This window comes from Equus przewalskii, chromosome 1 (assembly GCF_037783145.1).
Source record: "Equus przewalskii isolate Varuska chromosome 1, EquPr2, whole genome shotgun sequence".
Lineage (NCBI taxonomy): Eukaryota > Metazoa > Chordata > Mammalia > Perissodactyla > Equidae > Equus > Equus przewalskii.
The window spans coordinates 160,526,074-160,552,443 of NC_091831.1; the positions used below are offsets into that span (position 1 = coordinate 160,526,074).

Sequence of the window (26,370 nt, forward strand, 5' to 3'; positions counted from 1 at the left end):
CTCTTAACACTGCAATTTTGTCTTGGGGTCTGTGCCTCTTACCACCCCAGCCCCTGCCCACTCCCCTACGGCCATGCCCCCTGGCCCAAAAGGCCTCCTCATTGGCCAAGAGCATAGACTGTGTATGTTTTCCCCTGAGGGGCCAGAGGTGAGGCCAGTCCTGTCTTGTAAGGTATCCCTCTGCTCTGGGCCTCTGCTTACATTTGGGCCATTAGGCCCTGATGCATCTAACCCTCCCTAGAGAGAGACTGGAGCAGGGGCTCTCCTTTTCTGAAAAGCTGCTGGAGCCATGGAAGGACACTTCACAAGTCTTCTGTGTTAAACCTTCACTCCCAGAAAGGCCACTCATATGTACATCTTTTTGTTAATCTAACATGGTTCCAATCCACATCAGTCAAAGTAAATTTTTCCTGGACATTTTTATCTTTCATCCACAAATACTTGTTGTTCCCCTCAAGTACTGCCACATGTATCACTGTGCTGGGCCCTATGGGGAAAAAAAATACAGAGAAGATACTATCTCTGCCCTTAAGGAGCTTACAATTGACCTGGAGAGACAGAACAAGGCAGTGACAGCACTACCATGGCCAAAACAGCAGCAAACTATACCATAATCTGACCATCTAGCACCATCATGTGCTCTAAGAATCTCTAAGAATGAAAGAAAAAACATTTAGAAGACATATTTTAGGAATTGGGCCTTGAAGGATGTATGTAGGCTGTAGATAGATTGGGGGAAAGAAAGAAAAGAAACTCTGTGTGATGAAACATGAGGAAATGCATAGGAGAAATGGTGGGCAGCCCACCACATGATGAGGTAAAGACCCTCTCTAGACAGAAGGCAGCAAAATTTGGCCGGATGGTGCAACCAAGTTATCAAGGGGCGCCAAAACCAGACAAGAGCATCCTGCTTCTTAGTCCTTTATCATTTGGTGGCTCTCTGATGGATATGCTCAAGGACCCTTTTCATCTACTTGAATCTTGATGTCATGCCTCCGCAGCTTGGTGGCCTTGTATAGTCAAGATGTGAATATAAATTCAGTGGAGCCTCGCAAGGGTTTTAGTTAGCACTGAGGCCCACTAGTTCTGGATGGAGGTCTGTGGACAAAGCCACTCTTAACCTCTCTTTCTGAACCTCAGCTCTCCTAACTATAAAATGAAGATAATAATCCCTACTTTGTAGGATAGTCATGAGGACTAAATACAAATGCAAATATCTTGGGCCAGGGGCCAGCCCCGTGGCTGAGTGGTTAAGTTCACCTACTCTGCTGCGGCGGCCCAGCATTTCGCCAGTTCGAATCCTGGGCGCAGACATGGTACCGCTCATCAAGCTACGCTGAGCAACTAGAAGAACCCACAACTAAAAAACTATACAACTATGTACCGGGGGGCTTTGGGGAGAAAAAGAAAAAATAAAAATCTTAAAAAAAAATCTATCTCAAATATCTTGGGCCAGCCCCAGTGGCCTACTGGTTAAGTTCAGTGCACTCCACTTTAGCGGCCTGCGATCAGTTCCTGGGCATGGACCTACACCACTTGTCTGTCAGTGACCATGCTGTGGTGGCAGCTCACATACAAAAAGAAGAAAATTGGCAGTGAATGTTAGCTCAGGGCTAATCTTCCTCAGCAAAAAAATAAAATAAAAATGCAAATATCTTTGAATGTGTCAAGTATGAAACAAACAAGCAGTGAAGTAATGCTTTTGCAAGCTGTGACTTATTCAGGCACCTGGGCAGCTTGCTAACCTCTCAAAGCACAGCATCACTCTGGAGATACAAATTTAAGTTGTGGTCCACATGGGCCAACATGCCTCCCATAGAACTCACAGGTAACCTGTCATTGGATCTTTTGTTTGGGGAGAATTGAGAAGATTGGCAATTTAAGCCTAAGTGATGGTATTACACTGCACAATTTTCTGCTTTTTGCTCAAATTATAACTTGTCTTCAGGCAGAGGACCTGTGCTGATTTAAAATACTTATTCGGACAGGAAAATACCAGATAGGGCCAGGTTTAGAGACCAACAAAGGCAGGTGCTATAGGAATGCTTGGGAGAGGTTAGGAGGGATGCTAGGTAAAGGACTGTAATGGAGAATACGCTGGGATTTCCCCCAGCCAGACAAAGCAAAGGGCACCAGGTATCCTGAAGGTACCTGGGGGGGCTCATCTTGATTTTTCAAAGCCGTCTGGTTATAATCTCATTATACAGAGTTTCAGGCATGGAAAGAGCCTGGGCCAGTGGGATTTGTTTTCCTGAAAGCTAGGCCTGTTGTATGTGACCTGGGACCTTGTGAGCCTGGGACTTTAGCCCACGAACAATTAAGGTTTATTTTCACCATTGCCCCACCCTCACCCCACCCTCATTCTCCCCCTCTAAATCTTGCGTGTTCTCTGAAGTTGGAAAGGAGAATGAAGTCAGGTAGAAAGTCAAGTGTGGGGGCTGGCCCCGTGGCCGAGTGGTTAAGTTCACGCGCTCCGCCGCGGGCGGCCCAGTGTTTCGTTGGTTCGAATCCTGGGCGCGGACATGGCACTGCTCGTCAGACCACGCTGAGGCAGCATCCCACATGCCACAACTAGAAGAACCCACAACGAAGAATACACAACTATGTACCGGGGGGCTTTGGGGAGAAAAAGGAAAAAATAAAATCTTTGAGAAAAAAAAAAAAAAGAAAGTCAAGTGCGTAGGCACCCAGAGGAATGGGAATAATGATGGCTGTAGTAAACACAAGCTAGCAAGTTCTAAGCTATCCACACGTATCATTTCATTTAATCCTCATAACATCCCTGAGATAGGTACTATTGTTATCATTTCATTTTTAGAGATGAGGAGTCTGAGTGAGAGAAGTGAAGTAACACCTAACCTTACTCAGCTAGTTTGTGACAGAAGAGGGATCTGAACCATGCAGTGGTGCTCCAGTGTGAGCATTCTACTACAAGGTTCGGGTCCCTTGGCTTGGTTGGCCCAGGAGTTGGGAGGAGGTGGCTAATTCTCCGCACCACTCATTCCAAACAAGTAGGCTTCACAATACTTGAAAGCTGATTGAAGCTCCCCATCCTTTCTGGATGGCAAGAGCTTGACAAGTCTCTGACTTCCAAGGTCACTGTTTCCTCTTTCTGTAACCCAGCATTGACTGGCTCCTTTCTGATCTTCAGGCACCTCATCCATCTACCCATTGCCCTCAAAAATAACTGCTTAATGGCTCTCCACTAACTCCAGCCAACTCCTTAAGGGCTTTTGAGAGTAGAACATCTGGGACAGCTAACAGACTTCATCCAACTTTTAAAAGTGATCTTTGATCAGCTCTTTTCTTGCCTCCACCTTCCCACATGATCTAAGTTGGTTGGTCTGCTTCACCTCAAACACACAGAGCTCTCTCAACCAAGAGCACGCTTTGAGAGCAAATCAGTTCTGGATACAGAATGCAAAAGTTGGAAGGGAGGAGAAGGGATGTTTGAAGCCAGAAGATTCAGACACACAGCTTCTCCGACCAGAATTCCTTTCCTGCATCCAGCTCATGACTATTGACTTCACCTGGTTGCCATGGAAACATCAGTCTCTGGTGGATGGCAAGCAGCACTTCAGATAGAAAGCATCACAGGCTACCATGGTAACACCAAAAGGAGTAAAGCTGCCTCTTCTCTTAGAGGAGTGAGGAGGGAATGGATGAGGCTGCCAGGGAAAGCACACTAGAAGGGATGGTCTTTGGAAAGCCTGGCTCTGATTTGAACAGAGAGGGATTATTCAATTCAACCGACATGTAATATGCACAAAGCAAAGCAATAATGAAAAGGACACGTCTATGGCTGGCCTCATCAGGCTATAATCATCTAGTAAGAGAGTCTACAAAGAACTCTAAATAAAGGCAGAATAAGACCTATAATAGGACAAAGAATACTGAAAAGGAAAATCAACTCCAACTAGGAAAGCTTCAGAGTCTTAAAGGACAGGATTTTGAGCAGCAGAAGAGGAGCAGGAAGAGAGTAAGATTAGCGGACATGCAAGTGGAAAAACTCAGGGTATACCGAGAACTATAGTCATAGAGATAGAAAAAGTGACACTTCCCCAGGACTCCAAGGCCTTGGCTTCCACAGGAGTGCTGAGAGGCCGGTGAAGATTCAGATCAAGGGATCTGAGCTAGACTGCCTGGATTGGCATCCCAAACTTGCTAACTGTGTAATCATGGGCAAGTTATTTAGTCTCTTTCGGTATCATTTCCTCATTTACAAAGATAAAAGAATCTACCTCAGAGGGTCATTGGAGGATTAAACGATTCAGTACATATGAAGAGGTGAGACCAATGCCTAACCCACAACAAATCCTGCATAAATGTTAACAATTATCATTATACCACCTCCTACCACCTCACTTTTCGGAGCCAGGATCATCCCTTCTCATTGTCTAAGTATTACGTCCCGATTCTCCCCAGACCATTTCCCTAACAGAGCAAAGAGGAGCTGTGATAGAATATCTCCCTTCGAGTTTTTAACTCATTTTCCTTCATCACAAGCACCAGGACTAAAAGCTTCATAGGTCAAACCCCTGCTTCTGCTGTAGCTCAAATTTAGGTGTTGTTGGAGCCTAAGAAGGTAAGCAGAATCCCAACGTCAAGAACATAGCAGTTTAAAAAATAGGGGAAATGCCACTGGCCTTAGTGATGCATAGGCCCAAAAGTCAGATGAAAATCCCATTTAGAATTGAGGACTGGTGGGAAACTCTAACTATGCTGGGAAAAGAAGTGAGTCAGTCTCACCTCTATCCCGCCCTAACCACCACGCTCAGGCAGGAGAGACTGAGGGAGGTTTCTTTTACCTTAGGCTGGGCCCAGAGGCTGTTCACTGCCCCCTTCTCTCCACTCCAGCCACCCCCAATAGAAGGATGAGTAACAACAAGGTACTGACTCACACACACGCAAAGACACTGGCTGTCACCCACTAGATGCTGTCACCTTATATGGGTTAAGACTAGAGTAGAAGTCGTCTTAGACGTATCCTCCCTTCCACCTTTGTCTCTCACCCAGCAAGAGGCTGTATGAGAAACTAAAAACAGGGAGCAAGGAAGGATTGAGGCAGAAGGAATCAAAGTGCAGGAAGGACAAAGTAGGTAGGGACGGAAACATAAGGAAACCAATCAGAGATTGTCCATCTGAGACGGACAGTGGGGCAAGGCCTGTGGGTACTTGTAGTTGGGAAGAGTTCAAGACTGCCCTGCAGAGGCCGGGTCCATAGCCTCAAGATGACTAACAAAAACGGTCTGCACCGTGCTTCTCAGGATGCATCAGCAGTCAAATCAATAACTATAGGGGGACTGGGCCATTGCCAGATGCTCCTACCTAAAAATAATGCATCTGTCCTTCCCTTCCCCCAGGTGCAGAGAGCAAACCAGGATAGGGAAGGTGTGGGGGTGGCAGCAAACAGCAGCAGCAGGTCACACTGCAGCAGCCCAGAAGGATGAAGAGCTAGTCCGGGGTCCCAGTGGCTTTTTATGCCGCAAGTGGCTTCAAGTTGTTAATACTTCAGTGTCACAAGCAACCCTAGAAGCTAACATCACCAAAAAACATCCCTCTGCTTAGAAGTCTGGGAGCTGACAAATTAAAATCTAACAGCAATTATCCATATTTTTAGCATGACAATAATGTTTTAATATTCTGTTGCCATAGACACCAGTAAAGAATGGAGGAGCCCCACAGAGCCCCGCCCATGAACCTCAGACCTTCCCCTCTTGGTTGGCCACTAGCAGGTAAGCCAGGCTCTGGCCAGCCCCTTGTTACAAGGCTTACAAAGCAGGCAAAGTAAGGTGTGCCTCCCCTTCAGCAGGGCCATTGCTGGAACACTCACTCGGCTCCCTGGAATTCGTTGGTCCCAGGCCTGTGTTGTCCCAAGCAGAGCAAAGAAGAGTTGAGGGGACTGACGAAGGAACAGCAGCAGACTTCAGGCCTAGGGAGCCCTGAGATATGATGCTCAAACCCCTGGGATTTCTACTACAAAGACAGCCAAAGGCAGTATGGAGGCCAACGGTCAGAATGGTGAGCCTAGCAAGCTTCTCTGGTACTTAAGCTCTTCAAGATCATCAAACACCCCTAGAGGGGGGTATGGAATGTGCTACTGTCACACTGCCATCTGGTGGAAAGACAAGAACCTGGAAGTCTGTCCAGTGGGCATGTAGGTTTGGAGACAGCAAAGATGAAGACAGATGGAGGAGACCAGAGGGCCAAGAGTGTAATACAGATAGAGATGGGGAACTCAGCCCAGGTGTGAGCCTTTCCACCATTTTTCTTTCTAAAGGTGGTGAGATAAAAACAAAATTAAGGGGCCGGCCCCGTGGCCGAGTGGTGAAGTTCGCGCGCTCAGCTTCAGCGGCCCAGGGTTTCAGCAGTTCGGATCCTGGGTGTGGACATGGCAGCGCTCATCTAGGCCATGCTGAGGCGGTGTCCCACATGCCACAACTATGAAGGACCCACAACTAAAAATGTGTACCCGGGGGCTTTGGGGAGAAAAAGGAAAAATAAAATCTTAAAAAAAAAAAATTAAAACAAAGCAAAGGAAACAGTGGCATTACAAATGCTTTATATCCCTAGAACCATTCATGGTTTGGGCTCATGAGACGTTAACATCAGACAGACACACCCCACTGACTGAGACCACACACACAGGACAGCAGCAACCCAAACAGCGGGCTCTGCCTTTTGTACAAAGTTTTTATATATATATATATATATTTATGTACACAGACACAAGGGTATAAAATCCAGTGAGAAGGGCTCACATGTGCCCAGGTTGGGGCCAGGAGAGGATTTAACAGCTGAGGTGGAGCCCACGATAGAGGCACATGGGAAGTAGTGGAGAGCAGCAGCCTCCCCGCCATCCTCCCACCATGGGCCAAAGGAAGGACAAGTATACAAAGGAAGATGGAGGATACTGGACAGGTACCCCACCTTTCACTAAACTCTTGAATGCCCCTAAGACATCCAAAACGGCTGGCAGGATAGATCATCCCCACATTTCCCAGCAAGATGCTGAGCCCACAGTAGTAGTTCTGGCCAAGCAGAGGTCTAAGGCAGACTTCACAATGCTCTCTTCCAGCACCCTTGCAGCAGCAAGCCAGGACCCTCAAAGTTCACCCGCCTTGGTCCTCGTGGATCAGAGTTCTTAAGGGTTTTGACAAATTGTAAGATAAAGGTAGAGGAAAAGGAGAGAGGTTAGTTCCTTTAGTTAATGCCCTATGGCCTTCCCAACAGAGGAGGAATCGAGGAATCACTAAGAAGTGGTTGGAAAAGGCAATGAAGATCATCCTGGGAGACGACATACATGGAGAAACAGGTGTTCAACGTAGGCGTAGATTCTGTTCTCTTTGACTAGCAGCTTTGCTCAGCAGAGTCCATTCCCAGTAGGGCCATGGGCAGGAGTTCTTCTTGGTGTCTAAGGGTGGCCCCAATTTCCCCAGAGTCAATGCCCATGCTCTCAGGATGGCTTGGTCCACAAAACAGAGAAGAGGCCATGGAAGGGTAGATGTGGAGGAGGGAGCGGCAGGACCCAGAGGCACAGGGAGGCAATGTACTGCACCACCGGTTTACCTAGTGGCAAGGAGAAACAGTGAACAGGAAGGCAAAGGAAAAAGTATTTTTTTAGCCAAAGACTAAAATGAGCTAGCTCCTGAGACTCACATGGTCTGGGAGGTAAAGAGGCTGGAAAGCTGGAAGCACTGGGAGGCAATTGCTTGGGAGGCAAGGTTCAGAGCCGGACTCAGAGCTGGAATAAAGAGAGGCACAGTGAGTCAGTGAGCACAGAGCACTCCTCCTTTCCAGGACCAACCCTTCTCTCCCTTTCCCAAGTCCAAGTCTACCAGTCAGAGCTGTTGGGTTCAGGGCCCCCAAGGGAACTGCTCCATTCAGTTGCAAGGCAGCAGCTTGGGCAGCAGCGGCAGCGGCAGCAGCTGTAGTTGGCAGCTGGATTCCAGACCCTAAAAGGGAAAGAAAAGGTGGGGTTAAGTCCTAACTCTGGACCTAAAATTCAAGCCCATGTTCTTTACTCCAGAGAAACTCTACCTTCTGCCAATTTGGCCATGAGCTGCAAACGGCTACCTGCTGATCCCAGATCCAGCTCTTGGTCTCCATCAGGAAAAGTGATGTCTGTGCTACCATCCAGTCGTTCAGTCACATGGCCAACTCTCATAGGTCGACCGGCAAGCTCAAAGCCATTCAACTGTTCCAGGGCCCGCCGGGCACACTCGGAGTCAGAGAACTACAAGAAATCCAGGTCTTATCAGTCACCTCCTGGCCAGAGGCATGCTCTCAAAGCCCCACTAACACTCCTAGTCCTACTATCCCAGGAAAATTGCATGCTCACTGTGGCACAAACTTTTCCTTCCCAGGGAATGTGACCTAAGATCCCCACCGCCCCCAAAATCGTCCTCTCAAAAGGTCCTTTTCCAACTGACTCACTGGCAATCACTTTTCAATCTTCCAGCTCCACTAAGAACCTAACAATGCAAAAAGTCTATTATCTGTAGGGAGCCTAGCCTGACAGGCTGTTTCACAAATGGGCATATAAAAGGGAAGTAAAACAGGCTGAAAGCCAAGGCTCCTGGGCTTTTATTTCAGTCCTTGACTTGTAAGTTTCAGATTCAGTCAAGACCTAGGAATCTGGAACTCCAGGGCCCAGCCTTAGCAGGGAACCTATCCTAGCGTGTTGACAGCAAGACTGCACCCCCACCCGCCCCCCAGTACTGCTGACTCAGTGACCTGCTGACCAGAGGGCCTCTACTCTCTAGTCCCTTTCATCAGCAGTGCCAGCAGCAGGCTGGCATAAAGAGGATTCCTAGTGTGCTGGTTAAGTGTCAAGAAGTACTGCCCTAAAAGGCAGCAACACAAGGTCAAAAAGGCCCCAGAGAAGCCTTTTCACATCTGAGTCACACAGGGAGCTAGAAAGGGTGCTTGCCACCACGAGCACCACAGCTGGCTTTGTTTACTCTGCTATTACCTGCCCTAAGGCCTCGCACGTGGTACTAACACTTTCTAGGCAGGTGGTGTAGGTGGCCTGCCTTTACTGGATACTTCTGAGGTGAGCAATTCCCGTGGTAGAACACAACCTACCTCCCCTCTGCCCTGCAGGCAACTGTGGGGGTGTATGCTGCCTGGATTGAGCCCAGAAAATATCAGCTTCTATCAGACTTTGTGGCTGGCAGCCAGTCCTCAGCCTGGAGTCACATGGGGCTGGAAGAACCAGTTATGGGAATTGGAAACAATTTTGTTGGAGTGTCAGGAAAAAGTGAAACTTGCCCACTACCAGGTGGCCTTACTAATCTCCCTAGAGTGGTATTTAAACACAAAGATACTTCTCAATGGAGAAACTGCTTCAAATGGGGTAGCAGCACAGCAAAGTATCACTTCCTATTCCCACCTCTATCGTGAAAATATGCCAATTCTATAAAGCACGTCTATAAAAGCCCATACCTAACCTCCCTCATGCCCCCAACCTTTTAGCTGCAGCCTGGAATCATTACTATTACCCAAAGAGCAAGTTGCAGCACCAGGGAAGCTGGCTGAACTCCTGGACACCCCCATACCAGGGCCACTGACAGAGTGTAGGAGCAAAGCCAAGATCTCAAGCAATGCACTCATCTCAAGGGGCAGAAGGCTAGTCCAAGCTTCAGGCACCAGGGTTTATAGGTCATTTAGACAGTTCCTAAAGGAGGAGGATGAAGCTAAGCTGCAAAATCAGACAAGTGGATAAACCCAACAAAAATTAAAAAGTTGAAGACTAGAGACTCACCGTAATGAAACCATAACCTTTAGAGCGCCCTGTATCTGAGTCCTTCATCAGGACAATATTATCAATCTGTAAAATAGGGAGAAATTAATAATAATCTTCTGGCCAACCCACACCTTTGATCTTTCCTACCCAAATTGTTCTAAACTCCTCTTTCTAGCCACCAATTACATCTCTCTAAATCTTCTTTTTAAAAAGAGACAAAGACTATCCCTTTCCAAAACACCTTTTCTGACTAATCTTACTTAGTCTAGACCTCATTATTTGATTTATGGTGCCTGGCTCATTTGTCCACTGAGCAGTATGAATACAGAGAGAGACAGAGCCTAACTCTCCCAGCATGGAGAGCATGCCCGTTACGATGCAGGCAGTGTATTAATCGTGGTCAGACAGAACAGAGGTACACTCACCCTCCCCACTTTTTCCAATTCCCTTCAGAGGTTTCCCTCAGTTTCTACTCACTTTGCCAAAAGGCTCAAAGATGCCCCGGAGCATGTCCTCGGTGATATTAAAGTGCAGGGAGCCCACATAGAGGCGCATGGGCCCACCACTGCCCTTCTGCAGGTTGTTGGCCATAGCTGCTAGTCGGTTTTTCTCAGCCTGGGGAAGGAGGAAACAATGGGTCATGTCCCACACCTCCTACCTTCAACCTCATCTTTTCATGTCAGTTTCTTAGCCTGCTCACCTGTGAGGCCTGTACAATGATAGGCACCCCCAGCAGCCGCTGCCCGGTCAGCCCAATGGCCAGTGGCACAGACTGGATTTCACAGAACTCCACATAGGCGATGCCCTTAGAACGACGTGAGTTGCGATCTGAGATGATACGTACATCACGAACCTATCAAGGGCAGAAAGGAAATCCTGAGTAGGGCATAAAGGGGATGGTTAGAAAATAGGCTGCTCAGAAGAAAACTAAGGGAGGGTGGTTACCTTGCCAACAGCAGAGAAAAAGTCTTCCAGGTCTCGAGGCCGAATACGGGCAGCTAACTGCATACAGAAAACCGTGCGGGCGTCACGCTCCTCAGGACTCAGATTATCAACTGGCTCCCTAAAGAGTGAGTACGATTTGTTGAGACCTCCCAATACTTGGTCACCGTTCACCAGCTATCCTCAAGCATTACACATTTCTGCAGTTTGGCTCAAACAGCGTTTTATTCATACCTCACAATCCCTAAAAGAAAGAGCTCATTATCCACTCACCTGACTGGGCTCTTCTCTCTGAAATGAGGACTCTTACTTTGTCCATATCTACGCCTACAGAACAGAGAACGACAAAACTGAAAATCACGTCACCCAACTTCATTCACACTGGTCCAATGCTGGGTCTTCCCTCATGAGAAAACTGGAATCCAGCACCTCATCTCACATGTGAACAATACCAACCCTCCAGCCACGGGCTCTCCTGCCTATCACAACAGGTTGTAAGCCCCCACTGGCAGGGATCATAGTGCACTTATTTTACCCAGATTACAATACAAAGGTGATACCCAGTGACAGGTGGCGGACTCCTGTAGCGCACACGATCCTCACGACGCCGGTCCCGACTTCGTGACTCACTACTATGGCGACGATCCCAGCTACGGCTGCGGTGACGACGCTGCCGATCTCGACTCCGGCTCCGACTGCTTCTCCGCCTGTGCCGATCCCGGTCTCGACTACGACTGCAGATGGAAACAACTACTGAGTTTGCTAAAGAACAAACCAACCTGTTCTGGCCTTTAATATATAGCTTCCCTTGTTATCTTGCCATTTACAATAATTCTCAGAACCCAACAGCCCCCAGAATGGCTCACCTGCGCTTTCTGTCCCTGCTTTTACTATGGCTCCGACTCCTCTTCTTCCTGTGAAGAGGGTGTAAATTCTTACCACTGAGAAGCTTTCACGATCTCTCCCAAGGGAAATGAATGACAATAAAGCCAGCATGAAACAGAAAGCAGTAAAAGACCAAAGCCCGAGGACGATCTGGTGGTAATCCACAGCAACTGCACACCACCAACTTATACACAGCGCTGGCCGATGTGAGCAACTGAAGCAGCTTTTCCCCCAAGAAAGCCAAGCAAAAGCTGGTATTTCCCAATCAGATGTCTTCTTGCTTTTTTTTTGAGGAAGATTAGCCCTGAGCTAACATGCCAGCCCATCTTCCTCTACGTTATATGTGGGACGCCTACCACAGCATGACTTGCCAAGCAGTGCCCACGTCCGCACCTGGGATCTGAACCAGCAAACCCTGGGCCGCCAAAGCGGAACCTGCGCACTTAACCGCTGCGCCACTGGGCCGGCCCCCTTCTTACTATTTTATTCAAGTGAAATCTATCAATGCTAGGAGTGACTCACAAATTTGCATGGAAAGTGAAGACTAGCAGATCATTAAACCAAGTCACCACTATTCCCACGACCCAGCGGAGCCATTACTCAAAGTCAGCAGTCTTACAAGCAACCACCTCCCTGTTCTGGCTGTTTCTCCAAAGGACACCGTTGTTTCCCTGCCCCAAGTTGCCAACTAATTCCTTCATGCCACACTCACTTGCTTGCCTCCCCACTGGCGCTGCTCCCACTGGTACCATTGCCACTGTTGCCGGTGCTGCTGGTGCTGTTGGCGGTGTTGCTAGGACTGTCCTCTTTAACCTCTTTCTTCTGTTGCTCATCCTGTGGGGTCTGCCAGGAAAATGTCACAAGGTATAAGGTGGCAGACACATAGATTGCATTGAGCAGAGAAAGAACAGAAGTGGACATGGAAGAAAGCTATGAAATCAAACCTCTCAATTATCTAGCCAGTTTTTGAATACCTGGATCTTCTAACAAAGGGAGTAAGAGGGGAAGGGAGAAAACTACTCAAAAGAAGAGATCACAGTGACAGACTCTGACATCAAAACTTTAGCTACCCACTATCTGTTCCACTGACATTTCCCATGAGAGCGAGAAATGAGAGTCAGGTCTGAGGTACACTGACTTTCTGTGTCACTAAGAACTATGAGCACAGCACTCCTTCCCACCACCACATTATGTGCCCCCGTGTCCCGAGTTTTTGGAACCCTCTCTGAAAGCGTGGCCCTTGAGTATGGGTCTCTGGCAGGGCTTACTAAAAGACAAGGCCTTTCATGAATAGCCACTGTACATTATGTATGTTTATATAAAACTCCAAAAAAGGTAAAAAAGCAGGGAAAGAGGATTTACAAAATGTTGAAACTGATGATCCACAACTGCTTTTTCTCACTAACCCAATTCCAGACTGAGGTGGGGAATATTACCTCCTCTTTTTTATAGGGAGCCTCCAGCATGGCCTCAATCACTATATCGAAGTCATCGGATGCCATCGTAGCAGATCTGAGGAGAGGACATCAACACATAAGAACTTCATTTGTATTTTCCCTCCCCTTCCGGCTCCCCACATTCCCTTCCCCCTCCAAGGGACAGACTTCAGGATCCACAGTTCTGTTTCTTTCTTTTCCTTTTTTTGAGGAAGATTGACCCTGAGCTAACATCTGTGCCCATCTTCCTCTATTATTATATGTGGGACACCTGCCACAGCGTGGCGTGATAAGCCGTGCGTAGGTCCATGCCCGGGATCCAAACCAGTGAACCCCGGCTGCCGAAGCAGAGCACATGAATTTAACCGCTACGCCACTGGGCTGCCCCTACAGTTCTGTTTCTTGAACCCCAAAGGGATCTTACCAGCTGCTGCTTACCCTAGGTTTATTTTTGCACCTTACAGATCTGAAGCAGTTCTGCTTTGTGGCTTAGAAAAGGTCAAGGGTCTAGAAGGAACTGAATATCTAGGCAGAGACAAAATATAACACAGACCCTGTTCTGTGAAGAGAAAATGCGGATACTCAAAATTACTGTTCAGTTTACGATGGACACTAGGCCTCCATTCTACCGTTCAAAATTCTGAATAACTGATTTAAATTTCAATCATAGAAACAGGCACATATTTCCAATAAAAAGGTAAAGATGCAAGACAAAAAATCAGGAATAGGACAAAGCAACACCAGAATAACGCAGATTTGCCCTAAGCTCTTCCCCACATGCCCCAGCCAAACACCAATAATTAGGAGACTTATCATTTAACCATTTTCCATGCGATAGCAACTAAAATTTAGGTAACCCAGAAAGATGACGATTATAACAGGCTTACCTAATCCTTTCTGTCTAGGCAGGCAAAGTAAGACTTCTCACCTCCCCCAGGCTTTCACACCTAGCAATTCTCTCTCTCAAGCCTGTCCACCACAGGTCTACCAAATAAGAAAAACAGAAGATACCAAACAAAATCAATAGGATAAATTACTCAAAAATCACTTGTCTGAAATCACTGATGTACAGAACATGGACAAACCTCAAAATAATTATGCTGAGTGAAAGAAATAAGACCAGAAAAAGCGTACATGCTGTATGAATCCATTTATATAAAATTCTAGGAAATGCAAACTGACCTGGAGTGACAGAAAGCAGATGAGCTGGTTGCCTAGGGAAAGGACTAGGCAGGGAGGGGCTAGGAGGAAAGGATTACCAAAGCGCACAGGGAACTTTGTAGGGTGATGGTTTCATACATCAAAACCCATCAAATTGTACACTTTAAAGCATACGATTTTATTTTACGTCAGTTATACCTCAATAAAGCTGACCCAAAAAACCACAAACCAACTAATCTGAAGAATTCCTATGCAAGGAGTCTAATCACAATCAGACCTTCCATATCCATAAGAGCTTTGTCCTCTTTAAAGCAGCTACTGCATTATCCAACAATGCTGTCCTTGTTGCCCCACAGCCTATTTTGATGACTTAGTAATACAGTAATACGAGTATATTAAAATTTTGTAAGAAATGTAAAAATAATAAGTAATACAAAAATAACAATAATCATTACACTCGCCAATATACAGTACCTAACACTGCTAGGCGCTAGGCTAAACACATTACAGAGATAAGATTCTTCGTAAGAGCTTAATAAAAATTACTTGGAGCCAAATTTAAGGCTTAAAATGGAAATCAAACCAATCAAATCAAATCAAATCAAATAGGTGTGTCTAAAAACCAGTTAATTCAATCTCTTATGATAACACCTTTCACTTATTTAGCAATCAAAGGTAACATATGCTAAAGGCACATATCAGATCCGACACACAGATGAAAACACTGAGGTTCTGTGAACTGCTCAAAGTCACAAAGCTCAAATGGAGTAGCCGACTCTTGATCTGAGGTCTTTTCAAACTCTTTGCCTTTCAGTCACTTTGGCTGTCAAGTCTATACGAATTTTCTAAGTGTCATAAAGTTCTTTATTTTTTACGATCTGCTTTTTCCTCCCCAAATGAAATGCTTCTGATTTCAAGAACTGCTCTTTGTTGAGTGCTGGTACAGGGTAAAGGTATAATTTAACACGTACACAAAAACTTTCACTTAAGTCATCACATGAACCCCATGTATGGAGCAAAGTTTCCACTCAGCAACAAATGAATGAAGCTATCTAAGCATACACATGAATAACATGAGCACATTTCGAAACTTGAAATTTCTCTGGGTTTAGTGTACCTTTCTAGATGTCCGAAAAACAGTACAGGCTCAAAGACCACGCATTTTCAGGTTGGTAGTTTTTTAACTTATGGGTCAAATCCTACTCAATCCCATCCATTAAAACGCTGGAGAGCCTTCTTCCATCCCCGCTGCAAGAACCGCATTAGGGACCCACAATCATGGCAGTGCCTGGACCTTATCATAGAAGAGTCAAGACCCAAGCCAGCCCTTGGCTCCACTGCTGAAGGAGCAAAGGAGAGTGAAGAACCAGTCAGCCCAGTTCAGGCAGAATTCACCAAACGCTCAAGTCCCAGGGGTGATGGTAGCGCCATCTCCTGGGTCTGGTCACTCAGCTGGACACAAACATCTCCAAACCCAAGGCAGCTTAATTAAGAACAGGAACAATGCGAAAGATAAAAACATTCCCAGTGTTGCTGAACAGGTCAAGGATACGCTTTTTAAAAAGGTCCTATAAGAAATGAATTGGCACCATTCCTGCGAGGGCCAGTGTCCCAATGCTAAAACCTCCTAGGTGACCTCTACGGCCACGGAACGTGTGGTCAAAACATCAAACGGAAAAGGCCACAGAGGCCAACATAGCGAACATGAGTCTTCCAGAGACTGGAGATCAAGGAAGAAATCTCAATTCCCTCATCTCTCTCTGAGCGGTGGCACTAGGCGCTGAAAACCGATCCTACGTGCTCCCTCCCCAGTATGGGAGATCTAAACGTCAGGGCTGCGGGGACCTGGAAAGGGATCCAAGTCACTGTGATCCTTAAAACAGCATCTTCATCGGTAAAGGATGTAGCCACGAGGGTGCCGATCCCTAAAATCGCGCCAACGGACTACACTTAGGTAACGAACTCTCCAGATTAAAGTAAACCAAAAAGATCTCTTAATTTTAAAAGTTTGCTTGACTCTGCTCTTGACGCCATTTTCTGCCTGTGACGTCAGGGGGAGGCGCCGTGCGCCAACGTCACGCATAGGTGACGTCGCGGGGGACCGGGTTTCGGGGTTTCTCACCAGTTCCGGGTCCCCGCAGGCGGGGAGGGCCCGGTTTTCTCCGTTCCTTTGGGTGTGTTGGGGGGCGGGAAGCACGGCTATTTTCCAGGACCTCAGCAGTAAAAGCAGCACTGCAGGCGGAGCTGCTCCTCTTCCCGCAAAATGGCGGCAGCTCCCCCGTCTTCCAGAATTTTCCCCAATCTGCGCAGGCGCTGAGACATTTCAAGCGGTGGAACTAATCTCCCTGGTTTCGCGGTAACTGTCCAAAGTACAGGTTTTCATTGGCTAAAATCCCAAGCATGGGTGGAGCCAAACTCAAATGTGTCTTAGCAACTATCACGTTCCCATTGATTGGCTAACCTTTCCGAATCTCAGGGAAAGCGCTGGGAGCGTCCCTAGGCGGCCTCCCATCCCTCTCATTGGCTAAAGGGCTTGCGGAAGGCGGGGAAACCGGTGCAGGGAACACGAGGTTTGACAAGGCTCGCGCCGTGGGCGGAGTCAACGAGGAGGTGGCGTCCTTGGCCGTCCCACTCTGATTTGTCGAGGGGGTCACGTCGGTCTTCCCCTGGAGAACTTTGCGGACATCGCCTGCATTCGTTTCACGTCGGGAAGGATGCTGGACTCCACACCCACATTCCGAGCGGTGTGTCTACACAACCTCCCGACCGCCCCTTTCCTGCCCTCAGTGCTTGTGACCTAGGAAAAGCAAATCTTGTCACAGATTTCTCCTTTCACACTCTGCTTTATCATCTTTTCCTGGTCCTACAGCTCACATACCTTCAGTTCAAATAGGCGCCCTACACACCTCCCCCTGCAAGGGTAAACTTGAGACAGTTTCTCAGGTGACTCCTTAGGGTGCAGCAGTACTCTCAGCCCTCTAACCAGAAAGAGAAGGAACTGATGTCCACCTTCACGTTCCCAGGGCTTCCAGAACACTGAGACTTCAGCTGCCTAATATAGCTCCCAGAAACAGAAGACCTGTGTTCCAGTCCTGATTTATTAACTTCATAAGATTGTACCAATTACAAATTCTTCCTCTGTAAAATGGAAAATTGGATTAGATGATCTCTTGGGACTTCAAACTCTAACCCTGTGATTTTATGCAAACAAAACAGGTGGCTTCTTGCTAGAGATGCCTGGATGGCTTCCAGTTTCTCTCCCAAGAGGTAACAAGGAGCTGGCAGTGCAGCAGCTAAGGAAGGTGGAAAGGAAGCTGACTTCACTCACTATCCCCATCTTCCTCCATGGTGGCAACCTATGCCTCCTCCCCAGAGCAAAGCCTAATCACAGGTCCTACTGGACAAGACCTCTCTGTAGCTGTCAAATAGGCCTATACCAAGGAGTCCAAGAGTCACCACCGAGCTTCCTAAATAGGAAACAAAGCGGGGCCCCTTTGGGTCTTGGATAAGGGCACAGATCTGAATAGGTTTAAGTTAGGAGTGGGAAAGCAGAGGCAGGGGGCAGCAGGGTTGGAGCAGGGAAGGCCATAAATTCACTTTATTTCTATTTCCTCCCACACAAAACCATCAAAACAGGAACAGAGATGGGCAGGGAAAGGGCTGAAAATTTTTTCAATCCACATGTTCTCAGGGCTATTCCAGGGAGCGCCCGAGGCTGAGTGCATTGGAGTAGCTTCAGATCCAGCACTAATTCCTTGCACTCTGGCCTGAAGTCTTCATAGATTGGTAGCTTGAAACCTGCAATTGATTCTCATCCTTTGCCCACCTTGATGTAAGGTAGAAAAGCAGACTGAAATGCTCCTCTCTGATGGGCAAGGGACTCACAGCCCACAGATGTACTGCACCTTCGGTGCTACAGGAGCAGAACCTGAAGCTGCTTCCAAGGCTCCGGACACTTGCAGGCCAGGCTAGAGGCCAATGGTGTATGAGCGGCCTGTGGGGTTGTGAATAGCAGAACAGACTGGTGCGGTCACAGCCCACTCATACCACACCTTCTTGGAATTGCTGCATCGCCAGAAACGCACACAGATGGTCTGGCCTTCGCGTACCGTAATGGGCTGCTGTAAGAAGAAAGATAGGTTCAGGGTGGAGTTAATGACTTATATGTGGCAATGTCTTGAGATAAAATGATAAAACATGACTTTCCAACCTTCATGAAGTCTATTTGAAGTCTATCAGAACAAATAAAAGTATGACAAGTGCTGTGAACGTGCACAGGGTGCTATGAAAGGGAACGCTAACCTAGTCTAGGAGGTCAAGGAAAGTCATCTGACAATAGGAAGTTTAAAGAGACCTGGAAGATAAGTTAGCTGGGTGAAGAGATGAGCAAAGAACTTTCCAGGGAACAGAGAAGGGTGTGAAAGCCTGAGGCAGGAAAGATGGGGTATTAGAAGAACCAAAAGAAAGTCCACAGGGCTGAAGCAATGTGATCAAGGGGACAGGAGTTGAAAAGGCAGGCTAAAACAAGATCACACCAAGTCTTACAAGCAACGTTCAGGATTTTGACCTTTACCCTAAGGGCAGTGGGAAGGCATTGAAAGGTTTTAAGCAAGAGAAAGGTATGGTCAGGTTTGAGTTTTTAAAAGGTGATTCTTGCTCAATGTAGAGAACGGATAGAAGAGCAGTGAGAGTAGATGTGGGGAAGCTAAGCAGAAGGCCAGTGCAGATATTCCAACATCTGTGACAGGGATCCAAGAGCATGTGAGAGCAGTAGAACATGGGTCATACATAGCCAGGCATCATCCTGGGAGAAGGGAAGGGGCAGAACATCAGTGGCAAAAGTTACTCTTTAACCCATGGAGTCTTAAAGGCAATTCCTACCTTAATGGGGAAGAGGATGGGAAACCATGAGAACATCCCAGGAGAGTGAGTCTCTGGACGGATACCTGTGTGGACAAAACAATAAAAAAATTGAGGTTTTCATGACTTTACTTTTTGCCTAGATTGAGGGGAGTCCCTTCTGTGAACACAGAACAAGTAATCAAAGATCCCCATTCACTGATTCCTGGGCTCCCCATGACCCTAAATGAAACACGTACATTAGCTGCCCAGGTAGCATACTGTCATACCCCACCACCCACTGCCCCAGACACTCACTCAGAGTGATATCCTGATAAAGCACAGTCTCAAAGTAGCCTGCAAAGCCGTGAAGCACTGTGTTCACCTCGACGGGAAATTCCAAGGTGCAGTAGCGATTGTTGTCAATCATAGGATCTGTCAGGAAAGAGCTGTGTGGGTGATGAGGGGCCAGAAGCCCTGGACAATTTGATGCAAAGCATAAGAAGAACCAGGAAGGGGAGCCTAGATAGAGCAGACCCAGGACAGCAAGGAAAGAAACCAAGAGGGTGAGCTCTCACCCATCCAGTCATGTCCCACCCAGGACAGCCATGCAGGAACTCACCTCTGTTGGGATGGCTGAAGGTAAAACAGGGCTGGGGTGCAGACAGCTGGTGGAAATTGTGCAGCCGTACCACATAAGGCATCTCAAACTGGGCCTGTCCCGAGAGACAGAGAACAAGAGCTGGAGAAGACAGGCAAGAGATACCTACTTCCTCAGAGAAGGAGCTCAAGCCTCAGGGCCACAGAAACAGATGAAAACATGGTTTCACTTCAACTACTTTCCCACATCCCCACCTCCTCCTTCACCTCTTCATCTTCTCCAGTGGAAGAAACAGTTGATGCTAATACAGAAAAAGAGCAGGACTAAAGACAGAAGAGTCCTCCAGAAGAGCGTGGCTCTTTACCTCAGGGTCACGGTCCTTTTCCCGACAGGCTCGGACCTCATTGTACAGCTTGGAGGAGGAGATAGGAGCCAGAAAGGAGGTGTACTCTCCAGGGATGCTCACACCATCATCTGCAGAGCAGGAGGATCATGTTAGTTCCCAGGATGGAAATGGTGTGTCTGTACTAACTGAAGGTTCAAACGTCCCACATCCAAACAGCCCCAAGCAGCTCAACGTTGTCACACTCCCAGGCCAACCTGCTCCCAACTCCTGTCATGGGGGATTCCACTTCTAGGTTTATTTACAGAGTCACACAAGATTAAACCCTAAGATTTTCTAATCTAGTGGTTCTTAACTTTTGTAGGGTCACAAAGCCCTTCAAGATCTTGATGAAAGTTTAGCCCAAGGCACATATCATGTCAGCTCAGGGAGTCCGGACTTCACATTAAGAGTCTCTGCTCTCATCCATTCCCTTCATTTGCAGATGTGAACACGGAGGTTCAGAGAGATTACTTCGTTTGCTAAGGGCACTGACCCAAGTCCAACCCACCTTCCCCTAAACCCTGTAACCTCCTCCTAGGCTGCTGCCCCACCCACTACCAGCCCCCGGCCTTCCCAGCCGATGATCTATTTCCTACTCAGTACACCCCAGCCTCGAGGCACCTTTTAGGAAGTGCTGGGCTCCATCCAGGCACTCAGGTGAGAGTTCATTGTCAGCAAAGGAGCCCAGCAGCTCACTGACAATGATGTCTGCTTTCTCTGGAGCCACCCATTCCCGCATGTCTGATGAGACTACTGTCACCTGGCTTCCCCATTCTTCAAACTGCCAGTTCTCTAGCCTAAAATAGAGATGATACAAGTGAGGCAGTGGTAAGAAAAACTGGCACTGGGGGAACACAATTCCCAGCAAGGAGGCTGCTACTCACGTGACCACAGCATTTGGGTTCTTCTCCACAGCATATAGCTTGATCCGCCGATCAGCCTGCTTGGCTGCCCGCAGGGAAGCATTCACCAGGGGTCCCCGGCCTGCTCCCAGCACCATCAGCACCCTAAGAAAGAGAGGGGAAGAGTCAAGTTGACTCGGCATACAGAGCAGTAGGCATGTGAATCTCTAGGCTTGTGGGGAGAGTACTCACTGGACATTGGTATCCTTCTCTTCATCTGGCACTCGGTCTAACAGGCATTTATAGATGGCCTGTCGGGGGGGTGGGGGGTGGGATGGAGAGAAAACGTCATGGCTATAATCCCATCCTAACCCAGGTCATCCCAGCTCTGTGCTTGACCCAATCTGGGACCCACACTGTACCTGCTGGTATTGAGAGTATTTGATGGGGTCCTTTTCAAATACTTCATATGTCTGAGATTCCAGATTGTCCATCAATGGCTGAAGAATGAGAAGAAATAGGCAAAGTAAGTTAGCCAGTTTCTGGCAAGCAGAAGGCACCAGATTATCAAAACCTTCCCACTGCCTCCTGAGCTTTGGTAGGATTTTAGGACACCTACTGTCAAGAGACATTCTCCCCCTTTCTCAGTGCACTCCAGACCCACCTGGAGCGGGGACTGCAGATAGTCTTCATAGCCCTTGGCAAACAGTTCATAGGCATTGGGTGGAGGCCGGTTCTGGCTCAGGTATTCCAGGTACTGGAGGTAGGAGCAGAACTCCTTCTCTGAGTGGTGGTTGGTGCCTGTGATGATGAACTGCACCTCCAACTGTGAGAGAAGTCAGACTATCAGACGCAGTCCTCGAACCAAGATTCTGTAATATTATTAAAGTTTACGGCCAAAAAGTCCTAGTATAAAATAAGGCCCAGACCAGCAGTTCTCCAGTCCAACAAATACCTCCAAATACCAACAAAAGCATAGCATGAGGCTTCAATGAACTGATAAATTCCTCCTGTGCCATATAAGCATCATCTTGGCTCAGAGGGCCTCATGGATCCTCTCTGTAATTTCTTCTTCTTCTTCTTTTTTTTTTTAAAGACTTTATTTTTCTTTTTTCTCCCCAAAGCCCCCCGGTACACAGTTGTATATTTTTAGTTGTGGGTCCTGCTAGTTGTGGCATGTGGGATGCTGCCTCAGCATGGCTTGATGAGTGGTGCCCTGTCCGTGCCCAGGATGTGAACCGGCGAAACCCTGAGCTGCCACAGCAGAGCGCACGAACTTAACCACTCGGCCACAGGGCCGGCCCTCTAACTTCTTAGATGAAACCTTCTACAAAATTTTCATGGGATCTGGTTCCTTTTGAAATGTTTCTGGGCCTCCTACTGCCATTTGCCTTTTTGCTCTCAAGACCCCAGCTTTGCTGAAATTGCTCTCCAGAAACCACAGAAGAGATGAATCAGTCACACAGCAAAAAAGCATCACACACATATGAATAAGGCAAGAGGATTAGCTGGAGCACCTTTAGAATCCTTCTACCACCCACCTTGAGGAGCCGGAAGATCAGCCTCTGGTGCATCTTAGAAAGAACAGGAAATCCCTTCTTATTGGTCAGGAAAATGCTGGTGGGGAGAATGGCTGCTTTGATGGGCTCCCCAAGCCAACGATCAATGACATGATTAGATGGGAGGTCAGCCCCAATTTCAAGAGCTACACAAGGGAAAAGAAAGACCTGTCAGCTGCTGCTAGGCAAGAAGCTTTTCCTCGCGCTTCTGTGCAATATCTGTTTACTCCTTAAGAGCAAGGCAGAGTGAAGCACAGACAAAGTAGCAAAACTGCCCAGCAGCCAAGTATACATGAAACTCCTGATTCTTACTCGCAGGAGGTCAGAAAAGGGACACCTATCCCAAGAGCCTCATGGACTTACCCACTGCAATCCTCTTGCTATAATCACACAAGGTCCGGAAGTTGTGCCACCTGTCCAGAGTCAAATACAGAAAAAAAGACTCAAATATATATGGCCCACCAATCACCACAGCTCAAGGAGACCTCCCTACAGTTTCCACCAGTCTTCCCCTCACCCTACCCTTGGCTCTGGTATAGCAGCAAAAGGAGACATACCACATCCACGTCTTCTCCTCTCCACTGTACTCCTGTGTGTGTGTAGTGGGTACATTCTCAATTATATCATCTCTCAGGTCCTCTGGTGCCACCAAGGGTACCCGCATCCAGAACTGCACATGAACAAGTACCCTATTTAGAACTCTATTTTGAACTCAGTAGGTCCAGAAAGCTTCCCTCAATTAAAAAGATCTTGATCCAGGTTTCAAGTTAATTCCTTTATATGCTTTTCCCAATTTGTCTTTATACCTTGTGTATATCTTTATGTAAACATCTGCCTTGTCCTTTATTTCAACTATAAGCTTCTAGAAAAAAATTATAATTCTCTGGTTACCACTTTTAGATGGGGGGCAGGCAGTATTGACATTTCAATTCTGCCAAATGCACCCCTTAGCTAACGGCCAGGAATAAGAAGATACTTAGCACAGCCTGACTACCATAATATGCAACAGGAAAGGAGACCCTCAGCCATACCATGGAGGAGTGGTGGCCAGTGTGGATGTGGTTGGTCAAAACTCTGGCCAGGTTTGTGTTATCTTCCTGATTTAGGGGCAGCAGGAAAGCCGGGAGACCCAAATATGCCCCAAAATTCAGCTCCTGTAACATGGCCTGGGATGGAGATCAAGAGGAAAGGATTAAGAGCTAGCAACTCAAATAGCTTTAATTGCATTATATCAGATTTACTATGTCATGGGTGGGAAAAAACTGCTGTCCCCAACCAGCTTGGTTACAGACCCGATCTTTAAAAACATCCAGTGGAGAGGTCAAACAGTCTTACCGCCTCCGAGTTCCTGCGAATCTTCTCCACTTTTGAGTCTGGACGAATCCATGGAGAAAGCTTTCCCACAATTAGCGTATTCCAATCTGCACTCCCCCACCCAAGAAAGACAAAGACTGAATGAGGTTCAGCATTTTACTCCTTCAATTTCCAGTTCTTAACAGGGAATAGAGAGTAAAGAAGAGACACAAAGCCTTTTTCTATCACAGATACAGAATGGCCCGAGGCAGAATAGGGAACTAAGGCTTTCAACAGGTCAGCAAGGAGAAAACAAGAATCATCTATATCCCAGGGACTAACCAACAAATCCAACTCAGGAAAGGAGGAGAATGAGGGCACTGATAAAGCAGACGTTGTTACTGACTCTATTAATTAAGGGGCATACGGGATGGTCCCTACCCCTTCCTGACAGCAGGAGGTCTGATCGTGTCTGGGGGCCCGGCCGATTCTTAGCAGGTTCCTGAGTGAACTCCCTCTTGAAACGCGGGTGGAAGACAGGCATGCAGAGGAAATCAAACCTACAACCGCGACAGACCCAGAATCGTCATGTAAAGAGAGCAGCAGTGCCCAGAGATCCAAGCAACTGGATTAGGCTATCTCGATCTTGCACAACCCTTTCAGCTGCCATCAGTCCACCCGACTGGACTGCTGAGTTCCGCCCACCTTGGGGCATATCACTTCGGCTGCACTGTGCTTCAATTTCTCCCCAAAAGACAGCCATGGAAAAGAGTAAGGAGAAAAGATGAAAATCCAATCCAAGCAGATTTTCTACTCTGCTGTCACTAGTTTTCCAGGACTGTCACATCTGCCTCAGTACTGCCCATGTCTCCCTTCTCAAAGTTTCTCTCTTCTCTCCCTAGCTTCGTAGCACTTGCTCCACTCTCAGACAATAATCTCGCTCTCCAGGGCCCTAGAGGTCTGAACGCCCCCTTTTTGAGTTTACCTGATAACTACCCCCGACTTTTGGGCTCAGTGACCACATGCCCCCAATAAGTTTTTTTTTTTTCTCTCACGCTGCAAGGCCCGAGGCTTCTTCCCGCAAGGAGTAACGATTTCTCCCGCCCTCCTCTTATCCACTCCGACCCCCTCACCCCTGCCTCCTGGGGATGACTAGTCTCCCCCTCTCCTTCCCCGAGTTCGGACTCCGCCTTCCGCTTGCGGAGGTCCGGGCCCTCACCCCTGCTTGGCCACAGCCCCCAATGTGTCAGCTATTTCGGGGACGCAATTTAGGTCCCTCCCGCTGGACACGCGGCTCCCACCGGCAGCTCCGACCGCCATCGCCGCCATCTTTCCCCTCGCGCCGTCCACGCCGGGATTCCTCGCTACTGGCAGCCAATCACAAAGCCGAAAAGAAGCCCCCCGCCCCCCTCCAGAAGGCGGGACTAGTCGCCCTAACAACCAGAGCGTCTGCCGCGGCTCCAGAGCAGGAGGTGGAGGGGTGGGGAGTGGCTCCTCCCGCCAATCCGCGGGCTGCACAGTGACGTGAGGCGTGGCCCCGGAAGGTCCGCCAATGTCAGGGTCTGGTTCTCAACGAACTTCAGTTTCCCATCATGCTTCGTGTATTCGTGGAATCCCGTTGAGGGACTACACGTCCCATGAAACCCTGCAGTATAAGCTTGAACTATCATCATTGAGGAGAGCCCAATTGTCTCAGGGCCAGTGGCGCAATGGATAACGCGTCTGACTACGGATCAGAAGATTCCAGGTTCGACTCCTGGCTGGCTCGGTGGGACATCTGCATTTATTGCATCCCGTGCGACACAGGTTTACGCAAGCAGCGTCTTTCAAGTCGAATTTTCTTTCCCTAGACCTTTTTAAGTTTCCTCATTTTCAGGGATTAACTTGATTGAGTTCTGTAACCATCTTATATCACCTTTTTCCGTTACATAAGTCAAAGGTAGTTCATGTGTCATTAATTAGGTCCATCTGAACTCTGAGAAAACTGGGTTAATGGCTGATGCTCTTAAAATGGGCTTTAACCCCTTAGTATATTTTTAAATAGACTGTGGCAACTCAGCCACTAATTCCTCGTGATTCTGTATCTCAAACACAAAAAGTAAGCAGACACCTAAGCACGCACACACACACACACACACCTGAAGATAGAGAAAAGGAGTTCATTGTGAGGGATTATAGTGGAGAGGAGTCGTGGAACTGCCTGGCGGGGGCCTGAGGGAATCTCTACATTTTTCTTTTTCAATAACTACCAGAGGGACGGAGAAGAAGAAAGGAATGAAGCAAGAAAAGACAGGGAGCAGAAGAGAATACCTGAAGGCAGGGAGCCCAGGGGTGCTGAGAGCCTGGCTGCGGAATGGAAAGGAGAGCACAGTACAAAAGGCCCTAAGCAAGAGGCATTGACAGAACTTGGGGACTGACTGGCCGGGAGCCGTGAGAAAGGAAAGTCTGGGGGTGGATGCTTAGGCTCCTGGCCTCTCTGTGAACTGAGACAAGAAATGAGAGAAACGGGTTTAGGAAGAATCAGGGTTTGGGTTTGGAGATGCTGAATTAAACGTCTAGGGGGCGCTGTGTAATAGCGAGTTGGATGAACAGTGATCTGAACCAGACAAGATTTGGAAACCGCCGGAAGAGCGGTAGTGACAGAAGCCATGAGACTGAATGAGGCCCGTGGAGGACAGT

General features: G+C 47.8%; 2 protein-coding genes and 1 non-coding gene across 19 annotated transcripts; 1 reads left to right on the top strand and 2 right to left on the bottom strand.

Annotated features, from left to right (window-relative positions):
* Positions 1–6,545: 6,545 nt before the first annotated feature.
* RBM23 (RNA binding motif protein 23) lies at positions 6,546–16,718 on the bottom strand. 15 transcript variants are annotated; one of them, XM_008528972.2, is made up of 16 exons: positions 16,295–16,534; positions 13,899–13,995; positions 13,450–13,570; positions 13,012–13,087; positions 12,288–12,418; positions 11,557–11,604; positions 11,251–11,424; positions 10,964–11,017; positions 10,694–10,811; positions 10,449–10,601; positions 10,226–10,363; positions 9,767–9,832; positions 8,041–8,236; positions 7,839–7,955; positions 7,660–7,744; positions 6,546–7,569 (listed from the first exon to the last, which is right to left on the bottom strand). In XM_008528972.2, the coding sequence occupies exons 4-16, from the start codon at positions 13,075–13,077 to the stop codon at positions 7,566–7,568; spliced, it is 1,350 nt and encodes a 449-aa protein (XP_008527194.1). In that variant the 5' UTR covers positions 13,078–13,087; positions 13,450–13,570; positions 13,899–13,995; positions 16,295–16,534; the 3' UTR covers positions 6,546–7,565. The 15 variants fall into 15 exon arrangements, with proteins under 15 accessions (XP_008527194.1, XP_070482766.1, XP_070482768.1 ...); XM_070626665.1 differs by having other exon boundaries at positions 8,077–8,236; positions 16,295–16,471; XM_070626667.1 differs by lacking the exon at positions 16,295–16,534 and adding an exon at positions 15,290–16,220 and having other exon boundaries at positions 8,077–8,236.
* Positions 16,719–17,742: 1,024 nt separating this feature from the next.
* On the bottom strand, positions 17,743–25,066 carry PRMT5 (protein arginine methyltransferase 5). 3 transcript variants are annotated; one of them, XM_008528976.2, is made up of 17 exons: positions 24,911–25,066; positions 24,133–24,251; positions 23,734–23,819; positions 23,430–23,564; positions 22,956–23,068; positions 22,762–22,811; positions 22,381–22,544; positions 21,504–21,665; positions 21,262–21,339; positions 21,092–21,150; positions 20,882–21,004; positions 20,619–20,794; positions 19,977–20,086; positions 19,634–19,727; positions 19,330–19,446; positions 19,054–19,118; positions 17,743–18,293 (listed from the first exon to the last, which is right to left on the bottom strand). In XM_008528976.2, exons 1-17 carry the CDS (start codon positions 25,018–25,020, stop codon positions 18,141–18,143), a joined length of 1,914 nt encoding a protein of 637 aa, XP_008527198.1. In that variant the 5' UTR covers positions 25,021–25,066; the 3' UTR covers positions 17,743–18,140. The 3 variants fall into 3 exon arrangements, with proteins under 3 accessions (XP_008527198.1, XP_008527199.1, XP_070482745.1); XM_008528977.2 differs by lacking the exon at positions 24,133–24,251 and having other exon boundaries at positions 24,911–25,057; XM_070626644.1 differs by lacking the exon at positions 24,133–24,251 and having other exon boundaries at positions 24,677–25,035.
* A 320-nt stretch (positions 25,067–25,386) lies between these two features.
* On the top strand, positions 25,387–25,459 carry TRNAR-ACG (transfer RNA arginine (anticodon ACG)). The gene has a single exon. It is a non-coding gene; the product is annotated as a tRNA-Arg (tRNA).
* The last annotated feature ends 911 nt before the right edge of the window (positions 25,460–26,370 follow it).